The 18,429-nt window shown below is 46.6% G+C and overlaps 1 protein-coding gene across 3 annotated transcripts in view; it reads right to left on the reverse strand.

Moving 5' to 3' along the window:
• The window catches only part of ARHGEF12 (Rho guanine nucleotide exchange factor 12), an 81,011-nt gene extending 68,073 nt beyond the window's left edge, over positions 1-12,938 (reverse strand). For all 3 annotated transcript variants that reach the window (XM_068172159.1, XM_068172162.1, XM_068172160.1), the window contains exon 1: positions 12,591-12,938. In XM_068172159.1, coding sequence (XP_068028260.1) covers positions 12,591-12,622 — 32 coding nt within the window. In that variant the 5' untranslated portion in view covers positions 12,623-12,938. The remainder of the gene's footprint in view (positions 1-12,590) is intronic.
• Between the last annotated feature and the right edge of the window lie 5,491 nt (positions 12,939-18,429).

Genomic DNA, 18,429 nt, shown 5'->3' on the forward strand with positions numbered 1-18,429 from the left:
GAGTCCATGCCAAAACAGCATAAATTAGAAAACAGTAATTATTCTATAGCTGACAATTTGAAAAGAGAGCAGTGAGAGCTGGGAAACTCCATTTGCTAAGACAAAATCTATTTCATTCACAGCAAACTGACCACAGTTGTTAAATCTGTGTCATAATTCAGAGAGATAAAAAACACAGGACCAATTCCATGGGTTTAGCACTCAATACCTTGTTCTGCTTCACTCCAGGGCTGGGAATTGTCAGCAATAAATATTTCCAGGCCTATAAAACTCTATGAACTGCTCACTATTTGTCAAGAAGCAGGGAGGGAGGGGCAGAGCTTCATTTATTCTTTCCAAAGAATTTTCCAGGTCCTTTTTAATTCACTATAAACTTCATCCCACCCCAGTTTTACAGCACAAAACATAAACAGACTCAAGGACAGGATCAACATCAAAATGTTGACCCCAGATGCAAGTCAGAACTGGCTTTATCATTATTCTATCCCACACCTGCAGCCTTACAGTCCCAAAATCAAAAAGCAGGGAACTAAAACCCAACTAGAAATGCAAGGCAGCAATACCTGTAGTCACAGCCCCGGCCTCTGAAAAGGCAGAAATCCATTTTTTAAATGCATTAAAACACACTTTCATGTTCCCACTGCTTCAGTGCAGCAAAGAACACACAATTTTAGAGTTGCCAGTGTTTCCAGGTACTGTTAATGAGCCAAACACCAGTTTATGTCCCCCAGAATTCACTTTATTTCTGACTCTGTCCTCCAGCCAACAACCCAGAAACTTTTCCAGGGCTCTCCAACTCCCCTTCCCCTAAAATCCAGCACCAAAGGCACACACGGGGAGGAAAGGAAGGTTTCAAACCTTGCCAGGAAGTTTTATTGTTTAACTCCAGTTTTATTGTTTAACTCCTGCATCTGCCCCTGGTTTGAGATTCCAGAGCAGGAACGTTCACACAGCTCACTGCACCTCCTCTGGGAGGCCTGGCAGCTGATTCACCTGAATGTTTTATTATTTACTCATAATATATTTGTACTGTGCTGGACATGAGGTGCTTCCTTGTCGCTGCTGGACACGAAATGAGCACACAGAAGCTTGGTGAGTTCAAAGGAGAAAAAGATCCAATTTTATTTCTGACCTCGCAATATATAGAATTCTAAAAGTGACCATGGATTGGAGGATGGAATTGCCACCTCTCCAACCACACTGGTCAAACCAACAGTCCATCAATTCTCTCCTCCTACAAAGAAGAATGCAAAACAATCATTATTTACATGAACATGTGTGAGAGCTCCAGTAAAAATTTATAAACATTATCAGAAGGCTAAAGAAGTTTTATCAGAACTTTAAAACTTTCAAAAGAACTATAAAAGAAAACTTAACACTTTTAAAAATCAGGGCAACACTTCCTGCTCCTCAGCAGGGCAGAAATCAGGCAAATTTTAACCCAGTGACTGCTTTCAAGGTAGTATTTGATCACCAAATAGACAACATCAAGTGTAATCATCTGTCTAAGCAGAAAATGCACACAGCTCACCCACAGAAAGCTGAATTATGCTGGCTATTATCAGCCAGATCAGAGTCACCCATGCCTGAAAGAAACCACAACTCTCTCCCTGCTGTCCTGGCCAACTCTAAATGCCCAAACAGCCCCTCCCTTCCCATTCCCCCTGTATCAACCAGATGCATTCATCACCCATCAGCTGTCCACCTCTCACAGGACTAACAAAATGTTGTGTTAGCACCAGAACCAACAGCTGAGCTTAAGGAATCGAGATGGTCCAAGCTACCACACGTGCAAGAAACCTGTCAATGTGAAAATGTACAGGTCACCAGCAGAATGCCAGTGCTGAGTGCAGTAAAGCAAAGGGAAATGCAGTTTTCTCTCAGCTCAATCAGACAATCCTAGTCCTACAGGATAAAATTCATTTGCTACTGGGCATTTCTTCCTGCACATTTTCATGGAATTGGCAAACAGATGCAGGAATGCTGCTGCCAACCTCTGAGAGAGAATTCCCTAAAATCCCACATTTGAGAGGGCTCCTCACTGCCATACAGCTCCTGGTTGGATTTGATATTTATTCTAATTCTGTTTGATATTTATTCTAATTTACTGCCACGGCAAAGTGATCCAAATACAACTCGGAGGAGAAGATGAAGAGACTTCACACTGAAATTTACAATTTAAATAAACAAATCGTAGTCCTTGTTTGAAGTGTCCAGAGTCCCTTTGTGCTCATCCCCACAACCAATTACAAACTACCTTTTTTATTTAACAAAAAGAAAAAAAAAAGAACAACAACCCCCACCTCATTATTTGCATGCTCTTTGTTATTTTTCTCCTTCTTTGAAATGCTCTTTTGGGGCAAGCTTTTTGATCTAAAAGGCATTTAATTAAATAAAAAAAAAAAAAAAGGAAAACTCTAATTCCCTATATACACTCTACAGCAGCATTTATTTGGGGGGAATATATTTGGGGGAAATTATATGTATATTCCCAGGGATTGTGCCTGGATTACCAGGGCCAGAACACAGCCAGATTCCCCAATTAAAAAAAAAAAAAAAAAAAGAAAAAAAAAAAAAAGAAAAAACACAGAGAAACCAATTTATTTCAAGTGTAAACTTTAAGTTTTTTGAGACCTTTGCTGATAAATCCCATCAGGATTCCAAGAATCAATCTGGAGATCTGAAGGAGCCATTTTCTCTGGATATGGAGAGCGACAGATGGAGCAAAAAATTTTCAGCAGATTCTGAGTTGCTGAGCTACCTCCAGGAGCTGCAGGGCCAGGATGATTATAAAAAACAGATATACATTAAAAAAACTAAAAATAAAAAAATTAAATTAAAAAAATATATAAGGGAGCTGGAAGGGACAGGTTTTTTTTTTTTCATCTGGACTAATTCCAACGAGAGGATTTAGAGTTTTCCAGGCAGCCCAAACCTGCTGCAAAGCTGTTTCTTCTCCCCCTCCCAGCTCAGTTTAATTCTCTGCTTCTGAGAGAGGGAAGAGCCTCCTCCAGAATGCCTGGGCAGCACCCAGGGGCTGTCTCCTGCTCCTGAACCCCCAGCCAGGCAATGCCACCCACCCCGCCAGGCAAGAAGGGTTTTCCTGCCCTGAGCCTGGGGCTGTGCCTGGATTACCAGGGCCAGGTGCCCCAGGGACAGAAGGGAGGCCAAGGCGTGGGGTGAGCAGGTGCAGACACCAAAAGCACTGCTGGAGTGTCACTGGTGAGTGTGAGAGCTGATAATGAGCCTGCTAAGAGGGAAAGGGAGAGGAGGTCAGGCTTGCTGTGCCATACATTCAGCTGAAGCTGCACTGGTTACCATCCAAAGTAAACACCACTGCAGCATTTACAGCCAGCACCAACATTCCTGCATCTTTCCAGACTGCAAGAAACATGTGCTGGCCTTTTTTCTTTTTTTTTTTTTCCCCTTTTTCCTTCACTGTTTCATTCTCACAGCAATTTCCATAACGTGAGTGACCCGAGTGTAAAACCTGGGGCTTTGAGCTGTACTCAGAGGGGCTGCTGTGTTTGGCAAACAATATTCACCAATTCCCAGCATTATCAAACTCTTACACCAAATCACCCAGCACTGAAGTATCTAGAGATCAGCTATCTGGCTAGATGATCTAGGGAGTAATGATCTAGAGAGCTCTGCTCTTTTAAATCATTTCCAAACTATTGCAAGGTATTTGCCTTTACTGCTGACGGTTCAGGGCAGAGCAGCCCCTGCACAGGTGCTCCTTTGGGCACCCTCCAGCCTTTAACACATCCTCCCACCAAAGCAAACCCCACAACAACTGCAGAGGGCTCTGTAGGGTGCCCAGAGCACCTTCCCCAGGCAGAGCCACCGAGGGTGCCGGGGTTGCCCAGATCAGATCTGTGCCCGCAGGAACCGCTTCCACTGCCCGGACCGCAGCGCCTGCGCAGGGCAAACCACAGCCCAGCATCTGCTGCCTCCCGACAGGCTGCAGAACAGACTGCCAGCTGGAGGGCTGCACCTCAGCGCCAGGAGGTCTCTTTTATCCTTGGCACACGAGGATTCCCCCCATCCTGACATTTAGGATGTCCACGTGATATAAATGCGCTCTCCTCTGCTGCAGTTCCCCCTGGATATTTGCCAGAGCTGGTGCTGCTGCCTCGGTCAGGATAGAGTCTGCAGCAGCAGGGAAAATCCCTCTTTTAAATCCCCAGAACAGCAGCTCGCTTTTGGCTGAGGTCACTGCCTCATTTAGGACATCACAATAATTATAATTTTTCAAAAGCAGGGAAAAAAAAAAATCCTGTCGACAGAGAGCAGAAAACAACAAAACAACGTTGTGCTCTTGCTGGTGAGCACCAGCTTTGAAAGGCACTCCCCAGAAGGACAGGAGTTACCAGGACAGAGCTCAAACATTGCCACATGGGACCTGCTGTCACCCACAGCAGCCCCCTCGAGAGGCAGACAGGCACCCCCAGACTGAAGGTGCCCCTCCAGCCCTGGCCAGCACACCGTGCTGCAGCCCTGCCTTCCCAGCCCCGTCTGGCCTCCAGCAGCAGCTCCTGGCCCTGGGGGCTGCCATGTGCTCCAGAGCACGGGGCAGGCAGGAAACCTCTCTCCTATCTGGCAGCTGCCACCAGCTCTCCCATTTCTCTCCCTCTCACTCACTTCCTATTGATTTCTCCTGTCTTGCACTGCAGCTTTTTCCTATTTCCTTTCTCTGCTGGCTCGTTGTGGCTTCCCTCTTTTAATTCTCTCCCTTTCCACGTTTTCCATCACTTTTCTGGCAGCTTTGATCTGGGCAGAGCCCTCTTTTGCATCTGGGCACAGCAGAAAGGCAGCGGTGCCTCTGTGGCACGGAGCACCGAGAGGAGACGCCTTGTCTGAAGTGCTGCCAAGAAGCTGCACCAACAGCCACTATCATAACAGGCTAAAAAAGACTTCCAAGGAGCCATCAGATGCTTCAGGTGAGCCTGCAGGTTGAAGCTTGTATGTTTATGGGAGTGGTGGACTCCCAGTCCTTTGCCCGTCTCACATCAGTCTGGTGCTTTATTAAACACATGGGGCTTTTCCTCCACGCTGGGAAATGCTTGCTCAGGTCAATCCAGGTCCCACCTAAGCTTTCCAGCCCCTCTCCAGCACTGCAGCTCACTCTAGAAAAGATTGTTGAACTCTTCTTAGGTTACTGATTCCACTTGGGAAGTCACCCAGGACTGCACGTGATGCCACAAACCAGGATTCACCGCCTGCAAATAAATTCAGGAGCAGCTTCTCACACAAACAAGAGTCAATTGTGCTGCTACTCACAGATTCAATAAGGAACAGCACCTGAATAAAATTCAGATTCCCACCAATACCCCTGAAAACTTCCAAAACACATTTCAGGAACTCAGGAGTAAAACCAGCTTGAGTTCTGTCCTTGCAGCCACAGTTCTTGCGCCAACTGAGAGCAACCAAGAGCTGCCAGAACATGGAGATTCTCTCTTAGGTTTTTAACATTTCAACTTCTTTGCAGCACCAAGAGAGGCTCTGCTGCTTAATTCACACAGTTTAACTTTTACCCCACTCTGCTCCCTGCCCATAAAAGGTTTATTTTTTGGCAGAACTGAGCTCCAGTGCCACTTGTGACCATGCCCCTCCTGCCAGGACAGCTGACAGCATCCCAGGGACGGACAGGACAATGACCCACGTCACACCAGAATTATTCCAAGTAGAGAAACCTGTGCTGTGATCTTTCCCACCTCTCATCTGCTTTCCCAGTGCCACAACAATTCCATGAAACGCTTTTGCCACCGAACATCCCAGCCCAGACCTTTCAGCGTTGTCAAAACACAGCTTAAAATAGCCCCACAGGAACACATTGAAGTGTTTGCCAACAAATGTAAACAGCAATGTTTCTTATTTACCATCAGGCTGCAAGAAAGGGTTCCTGCCCATGGGCCTCAGAAGTCAAACAGACACAACACTGAAAATCCTCAGGGAAAGGATGCAGGGTGATAACAAAACATCCAGACGATTTGTGAATGTCACAGGCTGAACATTGTTTGTTTGGCTTTTACTATTTATACTTATGCTTACATTTGAAACATAAGGACGCTGTTTTTTCCTGTCATTTTAATGTATTTATTTTTACATGTTTTCTTTTCAAAGAAAAATGAGTAAACGTTGCTTCTTCCTGTCTTTTTCTAAGTGTGCTGTTACTATTTTGTATGTATCCTGTCTTGTATTTTATCCCTTTTGCATTCTTAATCAAACACTGCACGTTTTACATCCCTTTTCATTTTACTAATTCCCTTGCTGCTGCTTCTCCTGTCCTTATTTTAAGCCTTCTCTTCTGATGTTGAGATATTACCAACATCCAGGCTCCCGACCTTCAGTTTAATCAAGCTGAGACATGAACTAAGACTTTTATTCTTTAAACCTAATAATTACCCAGAGCAGGGCCACAGAACACAGCATTACCTACCTGAAAATAGGCATTTAAATCTATTTTCTCCTAGTGCTATTGACATCTCTTACCCAGGAAAATCTGCTTATCTCAAAGCAGATAAAATATCAGGGGGAGTGCTTAGGCAGAGGAATATCTGGAATGCTACAAGAAGCACTTTTCCAGCAACTCATCCACTAGAAACTCGAGGATAATACCAATGGGATTCATTAATAAATCTCCAACTGCTAATTTTCAGAGGGAAGGAAGAGGTATTCAGGGAGAAACCTGGAGGATGGAGGCTCAAGGCAAGAGGCTGAGCTTATCTTTCAAGCAGCACAGCAAACGTATCTCCCTGGTGACCCCAAGGACCACCTCGAGGAGGAGTGGAGAATTCAGTCTCCAGACCAAAGCAAACACTGCTCCTCTCTGAGACACTCTGCACAACTGCAAACTGCAGCACAGGGTGGGGGTGAGGATTTTAACCACGAGAGGTAAAGGATACTGCTCAAAATGCTACAAGAAAAATGGGAAAGCAACAGTTAATGTCAGAATTCCTGTTGGTTATACTCCAAAAGCTTCTTGGGAAAACAGAAGCTGTCACTGAAGCTACTCAAATTGTTTAGACACAAATTCACTGGGAGACCCCACTGCAGGAAATGACCAAATAGTCCTGGTGTCTAGCCATGAGATATGGAAAATAACTGGTACAGGTGTGTGTACCCCCTTCCCCAGGCAACTTCATCACTGCTCTCTGCAGCCTTAGGATGAACTGCCAAAATCTCCAGTGCCTAAACCACTACTTCTACAATAAAACACCACTTCTACACGAATCATTACTCCTACAAAATCATCACTTGTGCAACAAGGTCCAGACCAGTTGTGAGAGTGAACAGAGGACTCTTTGATTTCCAGCAGGACTACTCTGCTCACTGCTGGCACCCTCCAGGACCAAGGAGCTCTCCTCCCACACAGGTCATGGAAGTCAAAGGACACCAGTGAACACCCACAAATCCCACCAGTGACCTCAGCAAACTCCTGCTCCAGGGGCAAGCTGCACTTTCCTTCTCAAGCTAGGACAGCACTGAGTAATTTTTTTTTTTCTGCTAAATTCCTGTAGATGTGGACCAGAATTTTCAAAATCTAAAAGAGAAGGAGCCAACATGCTGGTTCCTTTCCTAATCCATCCATTTGAAATGTTAAAATGCAACTAACAGGAGTTCTGTGCACAGGGAGAATTATACAATTGGGCTCACAGATGAAATATCATTCCTGCCTCCACCCAAATAATCACAACGCCCACAGCTCTACTCAAAACTAGAAAATCAAGCTCACCTCAGCTCCTGTCTCCAGTAAAAGCCCTAATAAACTATGCAACGTGAAGAGGTAGCATTTGTGTCCCAGGCAGCAATAAACACCCCAGACAGTCCTCTCTTCTGCCAGCCTCAAGAACAGCAGAATAAAACAGGAATTTATGCACAGACTCTGTCCACTGCTAATTTCCAAACATTGCAAAGGCACAATGATGAAAAGCCTCACTCAAAGACAATTATTCTTTTTAATCCTTAGATGCCATCCTGCAGCCCATTTTCCATAAATACTGGATTTTACTAACTCTACTGATTTAAAAACTGCACGGTAACGACATCTAACGAGTCAGTAACACTAAGGTGCGACTTTCTGGGCAGTTCTTACCCTGCTGCAAAAAATAAAACCCTTTTTTCCCCACCATACAGTCAAAGAATTCCCAATTACCACTGGGACTTCCAAAGAGCCAGAGACAGGGAAAGTGCATCCAAAGCAGATAAGAAACAATTAGAGTCTATTTTAACACCAAGTCAGGAGCAAATCACCAATTAAAACTTCTCAAGGGTAATTATGTGTAAATTCTACCTCTGCTGTTTTCCAATCATAGCAACAGAAACTACAGCACGGTTATAAATAAAACTCATTTGCAAGCAACTGCAGAGAAGAGTCACCAGTTCCTCAGCGAGGTCCTGCAAAAGCAAGAGCCTCCTTTCTTTTATTGGCCTTTAATAAACAGAAAGAAACATAAAGCAAGTCCTGCAGCCGTGCAATTGCTCAACCCTGAAGTGTGTTTGGAACGGTGACAGGAAGAAAAATACAGTTAACTCCGGGAGTGAAAAAAAATTAATGGCACACAAATGTTTCTTTAGTGTCATAACAGGATACAGCCGAGCTCGGGCCGGCCTTTGGTGGCCAAGCAGAGGCTGGAAATGGCCGAATTTCAGCATTTCAGGCTGGCCCCAGCGTGGCCTTGGGAAGAATAAAGCCCTTATCTCACCCGGCCATGTGTGGCCGGCCATGCACAGCACACAGCAACGCCCAGAGCTGGCCAGTGTCCGGCCAGGAGAGCTCCAGAGGCAGGCAATGTGGGCACACTCCAGCAGGAACATGAAACCTCCTCCAACAAACCCTGCCCAGCTGCCTGCCACCCCTCGGCTGGTCACACAGGGATCTCCAATCTGCTATCCCCCCGCCAAGAACAGCATCCAGCAACAAAAATCCAACCCAGCACCAGTGAGGAGCCAAAAATAGATTTTTTTTTTTTTCAGGTTAAAAGATAGGGGAAACCTCACCTAAATCCAGAGCTGGATGAAGCTCAGTCACCTGACTGATTTTAGACACCTTTAGGATAAGAAAGGTCCCCTGGATGTGCAGATTTCCTTCCCCTAACGAGCGAGTCGAGCCAGATGAGCAGCTCAGGGATGTCTACCTCAAAGACTTACTAAGCTCAGCAAGATAAATGCCACCTTAGGAGGCCTCTGAACAAACACAGCATAGCTAAGGGAGGATTAAATTAAGAGGGTGTAAATGTTTACAAACATAAAGGAGCAGAGCAATAAGGCTGGAGATGAAGAGTTCGATATGGTCCAATGGGCACTAGGACTATGAAAAAAAAAAAAAGCAGCTGACAAAGTAAAAGAACATCCTGAGGGAAAGAAGGGGAAGTTAAATCAGTGTTTAACTCTCTCACATCATCAGCAGCCGTGCAAGGCACCACGGCTACCCTGCAGAACGCTCTGCTGATGTGTTTTTAATGCTCAAGTGCTCTTTAGGAGATAAGTTTTTGTCTGCCTGCACCCTTTAGGTGCCACCCAAATGCTGAGGGGGAGCAGTGTCAGGAGCTCCTCCACCAACTCAGAACAGCCATTACACTCACAAGAGCCTTAACATCTGCTCTGCCCTTTTTGTTTAATTCCTGATATTCCCCCACTCCCCAGGCACTCACTTCCCTCCGGACTGAAGGCACTTGAAGAAAAAGACACCAGAAATCGATGCTGCTTTGGGAGTTCTGGTAACAGAATCTGAGCATAACCACCACCAAAACTAACTGGGTTAAGGTTTAGTCCACAGAGAGAATGAGCCCAGACACACTCAGATATGAACTGGCCTGACTGTGTTTCATCAGTGCCAGACACTAAAATCCATTCAACTATCCTGGGAAAGAGAACAAAAATAAAAGAAGAAGGGAAAAAAAAAAAAAAGGAGAGGACTTAATAAAAACATGATTTACCATCCTGGCTCCAGAACAGCATTGGAAATGGCCATTCATACACTCCTAATTTATATATTTAATGGTAATCCTGACATCATCAAGAGATATAAAATATGTCAAGGATGAGACAAGTGCAACCTGCACAAGGGAAATGTGACAGCTGTCAAATCATTGCTACCTTAAACGGCAGGGATACCAAAGGAAATAGCTGCTGTCTGTAATGTGGATTTAGGCAGCTCTATATATGCAAAATGCAAATATGTAAAGCTAATATGGAGCTAAATCCAGGCCCAAGCTACCCTATTATATTCCTAATACCATCTGGCACTGATGCAAGCTGGGTTTTCCTGGTTTAAGGCAATTCCCATCTCAATACCACCAAGGAAGGTGATTGACAAACACAATTGAACATGTCAGATGATTTATAGCACGTAGAGCTAATGACAGTGGAAGCACCAACATTATTTATATTGCACCTGCTTTACATTCTAAGCTCTAGAGGCAGATTGAAAGAGGCAATACAGAGACTCCCTGGGCCTGAAGGGAAAGGAGAATGTTCTGCAGGGACAAGAGTGATCAAAACCCCTCCTCTCCACATCCTGCACAACGCTGGATGAAAAGGAACAGCAGAGATTGGAACAAGCACCACCACCACCACGTCTGGGGTTCTGCTGAAAGGTTCAGCCAGGAATAAATCAGAGAATCATCAGAGAATCCCAGAATGGTTTGGGCTGGAAGGGACCTTAAATCCCATCTCATTCCCACCCCCCTGCCATGGGCAGGGACACCTTCCACTACCCCAGGGTGCTCCAGCCTTGGACACTTCCAGGGATCCAGGGGCAGCCACAGCTTCTCTGGGCACCCTGTCACCATCCTCACAGGGAATAATTTTGTCCTAATAACCAGTCTAACCCTACTCTGAGTTTGACACCATTCCCCCTTGTCCTGTCACTCCAGGCCTTTTAAAATAGCCTCTCTCCATCTTCCCTGTAGGCTCCTGCAGGTCCTGGCAGGCCATAATGAGGTCACCTCAAGGCTCCTGGCAGAACCACGACCATGACTTTGTACCCCAGAGCTGGGGCTGCTTCAGACCAGAGGTGAAAAACAGTGACAAGAAGAGATCCAGTTTCCCCACATTCCCCCAGCCATCCCAGAAATCCGAGGGTTGTGGAGACAGCTCCTCACCTGACATTAAAAGCCTTTTGATCCAAAACCTTAATGAACACAAAACAGAAACATCCTCCTGACACGACTGAGAGCAAAAGGAAATGAGACATTTTTTTATTTGGCTGCTCCAATTCAATAATGGAAAGTATTCTGTTTTACTAACAAGTAAATCAAATTCCCTGTTCTCGTGTTTTTCCTTTCCGTGCATCACTCAGCTGCTCCTTGGGATGAAAATCCTGTCGTTCTTTTTGATATCATGCAACTGCCACAAGACATATGGACTGAAGTACGTAACGAAATCCTCACAAATCCACTGAAATGCCTTTTTACTGTCATTGCCTCGCCTGCTACAGAGAAAAACATCCTGCAACTCAAGAATCATTCATGCACTGCGAAAGAGAAAATTCCACTAGTACAAACTACAGAATTAATTGCCAAGATTGAATACTCTGTGAACAGCTGTAAACACAGATTGTACACAAGTCTGAGCTGTCCCAGAGCCCTTTGGACTGTGCTGTCTGTGAGGACTTGTGGAGTCACAAAAGGCCTGGGTTTAAGTGAGAACCACACTCAGTCTCTCTCCTGCCCACACCTGGAGCCTAAAACTGGCGAGCTCAAGCCCCCAGAAGCATCACTGCTCTATCCCAGCCCCAGCTTCGCTGCTGTGCCAGGACTGCTTGGTCATGAAAGGCCAAAGCGAGGCCTCTGCCACACGCATTCACACCTCAACCACCAGACAGACACGACACAGATAGAATAAAATACATGAAATGGTTCTTACAGCATACTGTGTCAAAAAAGGGATCTTTTCTTCTCATCCAAAAAAAAAATCTGAAGACACCCATTGGCCTCAGAAGCGTGTTAAAATGTTTCCTTCTTGACTTTTTTTTTTTGGTCCCATTTTTTTTCCCCTTCCTCTTCAACACCCCAGTGCAAACAAGAGAACTCCAGAGGTAATAAAGGCACCTGCAGAGCAGCCCAGAGGCCTGAGCAGGTAACTAAAGGCAGGTTCCTGCTAAGGCAGACACCAGCAGACATTCCTGCTTGTCAACTACCCCTCCTGCCCTCACCTGGAGTGACCTCTCCGCAGTACTTGACCCAAGGAGACCCAAGTGCATCCTCAACACGCTCTCTGAGCTCAGGCTTGAGCTGGATACTAAATTCTGGTGGCTCCTGCTGCTTCAGCTCCGTGCAGGAACCCTTGCTTTCGGTGTTCCCCGCAGCACCAGCCCATCCTGGGAGCTGAGTTACCACCCCTGGCTCCTACAAAGTCAGCCTGGCAGGCCTGAAAGCTGTTGGACTTGAAATACTCCGGTTTCAAAGTTAACCCACTCGCTTTGACAGTCAAGACACCCTCGGTTCCCAGAACTTCTGATTTAATCCTGCTTTTCTGATCCCGTCTGTCACTGAAGCCGGAACACAAAGTACGTCAGCTCTGCGAGTATTCAAACTTCAGAAAAAAGGAAAAAAAAAAATCAAGAAATCTGATTTTATACTGACCTGTCCGTGATTGTGGACTGTGTGCCACTCATTGGAGCCTTTGGCAAGAAGTCGTATTATCCAATTTACATTTTACTCTTATTGCAGGAATATGAACGAGGCTTTGCCCCTTACATGCACCGAGGTTCAGGATCCAGCCTTGCTCCAGAAGAGGCATGCACAGAGGACAAACTCAGTTCAAGGGCAGGAGAAGGGAACAAAAAAAAAAAAAAAAAACAACAAAAAACCAAAAACCAAGCCCAATCCAAAACAACTCCAAAACTCTTCTTGCAGTCACCCAGAATATCCAAACCACGGAAGTGGGGCGTGGGGGATAAAGGAAAAACTCCAGCAAGAAAAAAACTCCAACAACAACAACAAAAAGAAACGACAAAACAACCTCGGTGGACGCTGGGGGGGGAAAAAGAAAACCTTTCCAATAAGAAGCCGGTGCTCCCCGGCGCGGGCAGAGCGCGGGGGGCCCGTGCCGGTCCCGCCGGGGCTCAGGGGCTGCGCTCGGGGGGCGGGCGGCGCTCCCCGCCCGCGGCCGGGCCCATCCCCGCTGCCCGCCCGCCCCGACCCCCGCCCGTGCTGCGCCCGCGGGGGGTCGGGCAGGGCGGCCGCCTCTAGGCCCGGGGCTCCATCCCCCGCCGCTCGGCCTCTCGCTCCGGCCCGGGACGCAGCGGGGCGCTGCGGGCTGGCTGCTCTCCGCGCTCCGCGCTCCGCTCCGGGGCCGAGTCCCGCCGCGCTGCCGGCCCCGCTGCGCTGCTCTCCCGGCCCGGTGGCGGCCCCGCTGCGCTGCTGAGAGAGGCGGGAGCGGCGCGTCCGGGGGAGCCTGCGCCGAGCCGAGCCGGGCCGGGCTCGCCCCTCCCCGGCGCCTCCGGGGGGCTCGTACCTCCGGCCGCTCCGCCCCGCCGCCGGATCCCTCCGCCGGCCGCCCTCCTCTTCCTCCTCTTCCTCCTCCCTCTCTTTTCCTTCTCCTGTTTCCCCTCCTTCCCCCCCTCCTCGTCTCTCGCAGCCCTTCCCCCGGTCCGTGCCCAGGCCTTTCCCCTTCGGGAAGCGTTTTCCAGACCCGCGGGGTGTTCCCTTCTCCTCCCGTCTCCGCTCGGTCGCGGCCGCTCCTCCCTTACCCTGTGTCCCTGCCCAACAGCTTTCCAGCCCGCTGCGTCCCTAACCCGAGGAGGTTTCCCTTTTTCCCTCTACCCCTTGTTCCCTTTTTCCGTTTTTCCCTTCTCCGTTCCCCATCCCCTGCCATCCGACACTTTGCCGTGTCACCAGCGCTCAGAGCAGGGAGCGCCCGCGCCTCCATCTCCATGGAAAATATGACACCGGCGAAACTTGGAGCGGAAAGAAAATAAATAAGCAGCGAATTAAAAGAGTAGAAGTGCCAGGAGCTGTGCAGCACGGAGACTCAGGCTGTGCTGTTCGCTCCCAGGCCTTTCGTGGCTCTGTTGTCCAGTCCCGCGTTCCCCGCATTTCCCACGCAAGTTTCAAAGGGAATTTTTCTCAGAGGTTAAGGTCAGCATAAATCCAAGAAGTGATCCCTCCCTGCACGTACATTCCAGAACCACTGCGTCCAAGGGGCTGTTCCTGCTCCCCTTCAAAACCTCCAGTGCCAAAAGATGAGCCACACGGGGTGTTCGGGCATTTAAATTCCAGCAGGTGTGGATTTCCCTCTCCGGAGCCGCAGCCTGAACACAAACGCGTCCTTGCTGTGACTCCCTGCCGTTCGTGTACAACACAGTCTGAGAGAAATGCCTGTCTCGAGTCTGCACAGAATCCCAGAATGGTTTGGGCTGGAAGGGACCTCAAAGATGATTTTGTTCCAACCCCCTGCCATGGGCAGGAACATCTTCCACTATTCCCACTTGCTCCAAACTGGCCTTGGGCACTTCCAGGGATCCACCACAGCTTCTCTGGGCAACCTCACCACCCTCACGAGGAATTATTTCTCCCTAATATCCCACCTAAACCTACTCTCTGTCAGTGTGAAGCCATTCCCCTTTGTCCTGGCACTACAAGCCACTTGTTCTCAAACACCTGGAAATAACGTCTATACCTGAGGACTTCAGGACACTTCCATGCTACTCCTCCAGAAATTAAAGCTGGTGAGCAGCACAGATGTGGAATGAAAATCAGGATATCTCCACTGCCAGTAATTCCTGCCCCCTCTGCACAAAGGAACTTATGGAACATCAGCCTTCTCCAGCAAATGCCAGCAGACTAAAATAACCTTATTAGCTAATCCCAATCATCTAGGACACCACGCTTCTTCCCTTTAATTAATCTTGCCAGGATATACTTCAAAGCCGGGACACTGGACTTGGAAAGAGGCTGGAAAACAGGCTCTGGAAAGTGGGGAGCAGATCCCTGGCTGCGCACACAGGACCATACCTCGGGAACACGGAGCTGTGTCCTGCTCGGAGCGTGGATCAGGAAGCCAGCAGACTGTCTGAGCGCCCGAAGAATTTGTTGTTTTGATGGAGTTCAGAGCAAAGAGGGGAAGCGTGGGATGAAATCATTTTCTACATGATACTTCACATATATACGCAGGACATTTATACTTCCTTTTTTGGTTTCCTTTTGGGGAAAACAGAGGCTTGGGGGAAAAAAAATAAATAAATAATGTGTGGGAGTGCAAGAAAAGCAGCCACGTCTGCCTCTCCTTCTGCAGCTGTGTGCAATACAGTCATCAGTGCTGATGAAGTGACTGAATGCCTCCATATATCTATATTTATTTATTATATATCTCTTTATTGCATCTTCTCTGCAATAAATCCCTCCCTGCTTTTAAGTTTGGGAACATCGAGTACTGTGCCTGGAGAGGGGAAGGCTCCTGGGAGATCTGATTCCTGGCAGGCCCAGCATTTGCATATTAGGCCTCAATGCTTTTTTATTACTTTAATTATATTTTATTGTGCATGACAACATAACGAGAACAATTAGCTGGAGGAAATCCTAAGACATAGATTCTGAAACTGTAACTGCTTCTCTTTTCTGCAAATGCTGATTTTTTTTTTTTTTTTTTTTTTTTGGTGGGAGCTGGTTAGATCCTTAGATTAAGATAGATGTCTATTAATGATATTTCTGTTTTACAGCCTGAAATATGGGGGTGGGGAGATCAATAAGCAATTACAGTGTGCCCATTTTTTTTTTTTTTTGGCGCTCTGAAATTGTCACTTCATCTGAATTTACACACAGAACCATCCCATGGCAGGAGGCTTGGAGCAAGATGATCGTTGAGGTCTCTTCCAACACAAAACCTCTAATTAATCTCTAATTAACCTCCTCAGTCTGTTTTTTAGTGTAGAGCAGAGCTAAGCAGGACCCTGAAGTGGAGGAGATTGATTCTTATGGAGTAAAACTTCTTATTTTGCCTTAAAACAGCAGTCAGATCCTTGGAGGTGCTTTAGAGGGGCTCCTGTAAAAGCAAATTTATAGAGGAAGTGTTGAGCGAGGATCCTTTGGCCAAATCCCCTTTCCCAGGCTCGCACCGAGGAGCTGTTGCCATCTGCTGGGAAAGCCTCGAATGGCTCCTCTAACCTGAGCTCCCGGGCAGGTAAAAGGTGAGGAATTTGCAAAAAAAAAAGCATTTCCAAGCGCTTTGGGGTCGTGGAGCTCTGGAATGCTCCGGGGGAGTTTGCACCGCTGTCAGCTCAGCATAAACAGAGATAAAAATCAGCAGAAAGTGATGCTTTAAGGTTTTAAGTGTGGATAAACAGTGCCTGGAAGCATATTTATTTCAGAAAAATTTCAATTTGTGTTTCAGGTGGGATAATCAGATCAGTTTTGCTGAGCTCCACCACAAAAATAAAGACTCTCTTGCTCCTTACAAGTAATCAATTTCAAGCCAGTGAGAGAATGCTCGGGTATTTTGAACTGTTACTTACACTCAGTGCAGCTCAGCCAGCTCCTGTTTTTCTGCTGCTTTTGGAAGCCAGCTGCCAAACCTTTGCACCTTGGAGGGGAAAAGCACAGGGGAAACGATTCCCAAGTTCATTTCCCGAATATGCCTAAGGAGCAGAGGACCTAACCCCAGAAAACACAAATGAATTGGTGCTGTGCTCCACATTTCTGTGCAACTTCCAAGCCTTTTTTCATCTCCCACCTTAAAATGGGCACCAGGTTTGCTCCCTACAGCTTGTCCTGCGCTCTTGGAAATGCCCCAGGGTTGGTGTTGGGACACAAGGCTTTGCTGATTTTGAGACACAGATCCTAATCTAGCAGAGCTTCTACAGTGACAGCTTATTACAATTCCTAAACCTGGATAATCCACGGGGCAGTCAGCATTTTTATAGCCCTGAGCTTTCGTTCCAAATCAGCATAATGAAAGCAGCAAGGACAGATGAATCTGCTGGACACCATGCCCTGAGTTTCCTTCTCTTTCTCCATCCTCTGGCTGGACGGGAGATTAAAAAGAAAGAGGTAAAATCTAAAGAAATGGAGACTATAATTTCACGTTTGAGGATTGTGGCACTGGTGAGATCTCAATCTTCTGACACAAGACACAGTTCAAACAGCAAACAGAAGCACCGCTGAAAATCTGTGTTTTGTAACATTTCAGAAGCTGCAGAAGCTGAAACGTCCTTCTCCCCATACAAAATTATCTACCTGAAAACCTTTATTACTTTACAGAAGCTTTTCCATGTACCTTGGTCTGTTATATTCCTTCTTTTAGTAATGTAATTTTCTAAGGATCTTTTACATTGTTGATTTACCAGCTGCCAAACTTCCCCTGGAACTTGAGGCAAACAGGTCATTGATTTCTTTGGACATGGCAAAGCCCATGGAATTAATGTAATAGCAGATTTCAAAGACTTAAAATGCTGCTTTTACATCAGTGCCTGGACTCCTGCTGCAAGGGAATAAAGCTGTGAATATCAAAAAATGGCAATGTTTTCAAGTACAAATAAAGAGTTCAGCTACAAAGAGAGGGCAGAGGATGGAAAGAGGAGGTTAATTTTACAAAGCTCGACTGCGGGGCCAGCAGGAGAAGCAAAAGGCAGGCAGCAGGGTTGCCTGTAAAGAAATAATAGGATGATAAAAAAATGAAATTAATTGGGTGTAGAGGGGCAGATTTCACTTTCCACAGACAAAGCACATCTGACCACTGACAATGCCAGATTTTGTCACTTCTGAAGACACAAGACCTGTGAGACACTTGCAGCTCTAAAGCAAAGCTCCAGAACTGTGCTGTACTTTCTTCTCTGCTTCTGGAACTACCTCAGAGGTTCAACAAAGTCCCAGCACAAATTCTTGCAGGCTCCGAGACCCCTCCGCCCCCAGGCTCAGCTCTGTAAACAGAAAACATCTCCAGAGGGCTCAGTGCTGCTCAGCAGCTGCTCCCCTGTGCTGGAGGGTTTTAAGCCGGACTTAAGGGCTACATGCAAACAACTAAATTGGCTTAACTATTTATAGAAGCCAAGACTTTTGGCGTGCTGGATCTCTGGCTGTGGCCATCAGCAAGCAGAGTGGCTGTTTACCAACACACCACCACAGGCTTTTCCTAGGCAATAATATTGATTTATGATAGGCATGAATATTGATTTATGATTAAGAAGAGCTCACGGTGTGGAAACACAGGAGAACCTTCTCCCGTGGCATCCAGGGCATGGAATACAAAGGGAACATTTTTGCTCCATCCTACTGAACCACTGAATCTTTGAGGTTGGAAAAGCCCTCCAGAACCATCAAGTGAAACCTGTGACTTAAGAGCAGCACCCAAACAGAGAAACCCAATAATTAAATAATCTTTATTTTTATAAAACTTAATACAAAGCATCTACACCATTCACTGGTGGAACATTAGTTGCTATTACACAGTAATTCAGACACAAGTTATTATTTCACACTAGTTCTG

Source organism: Anomalospiza imberbis, chromosome 24, assembly GCF_031753505.1.
Source record: "Anomalospiza imberbis isolate Cuckoo-Finch-1a 21T00152 chromosome 24, ASM3175350v1, whole genome shotgun sequence".
Taxonomy (NCBI): domain Eukaryota; kingdom Metazoa; phylum Chordata; class Aves; order Passeriformes; family Viduidae; genus Anomalospiza; species Anomalospiza imberbis.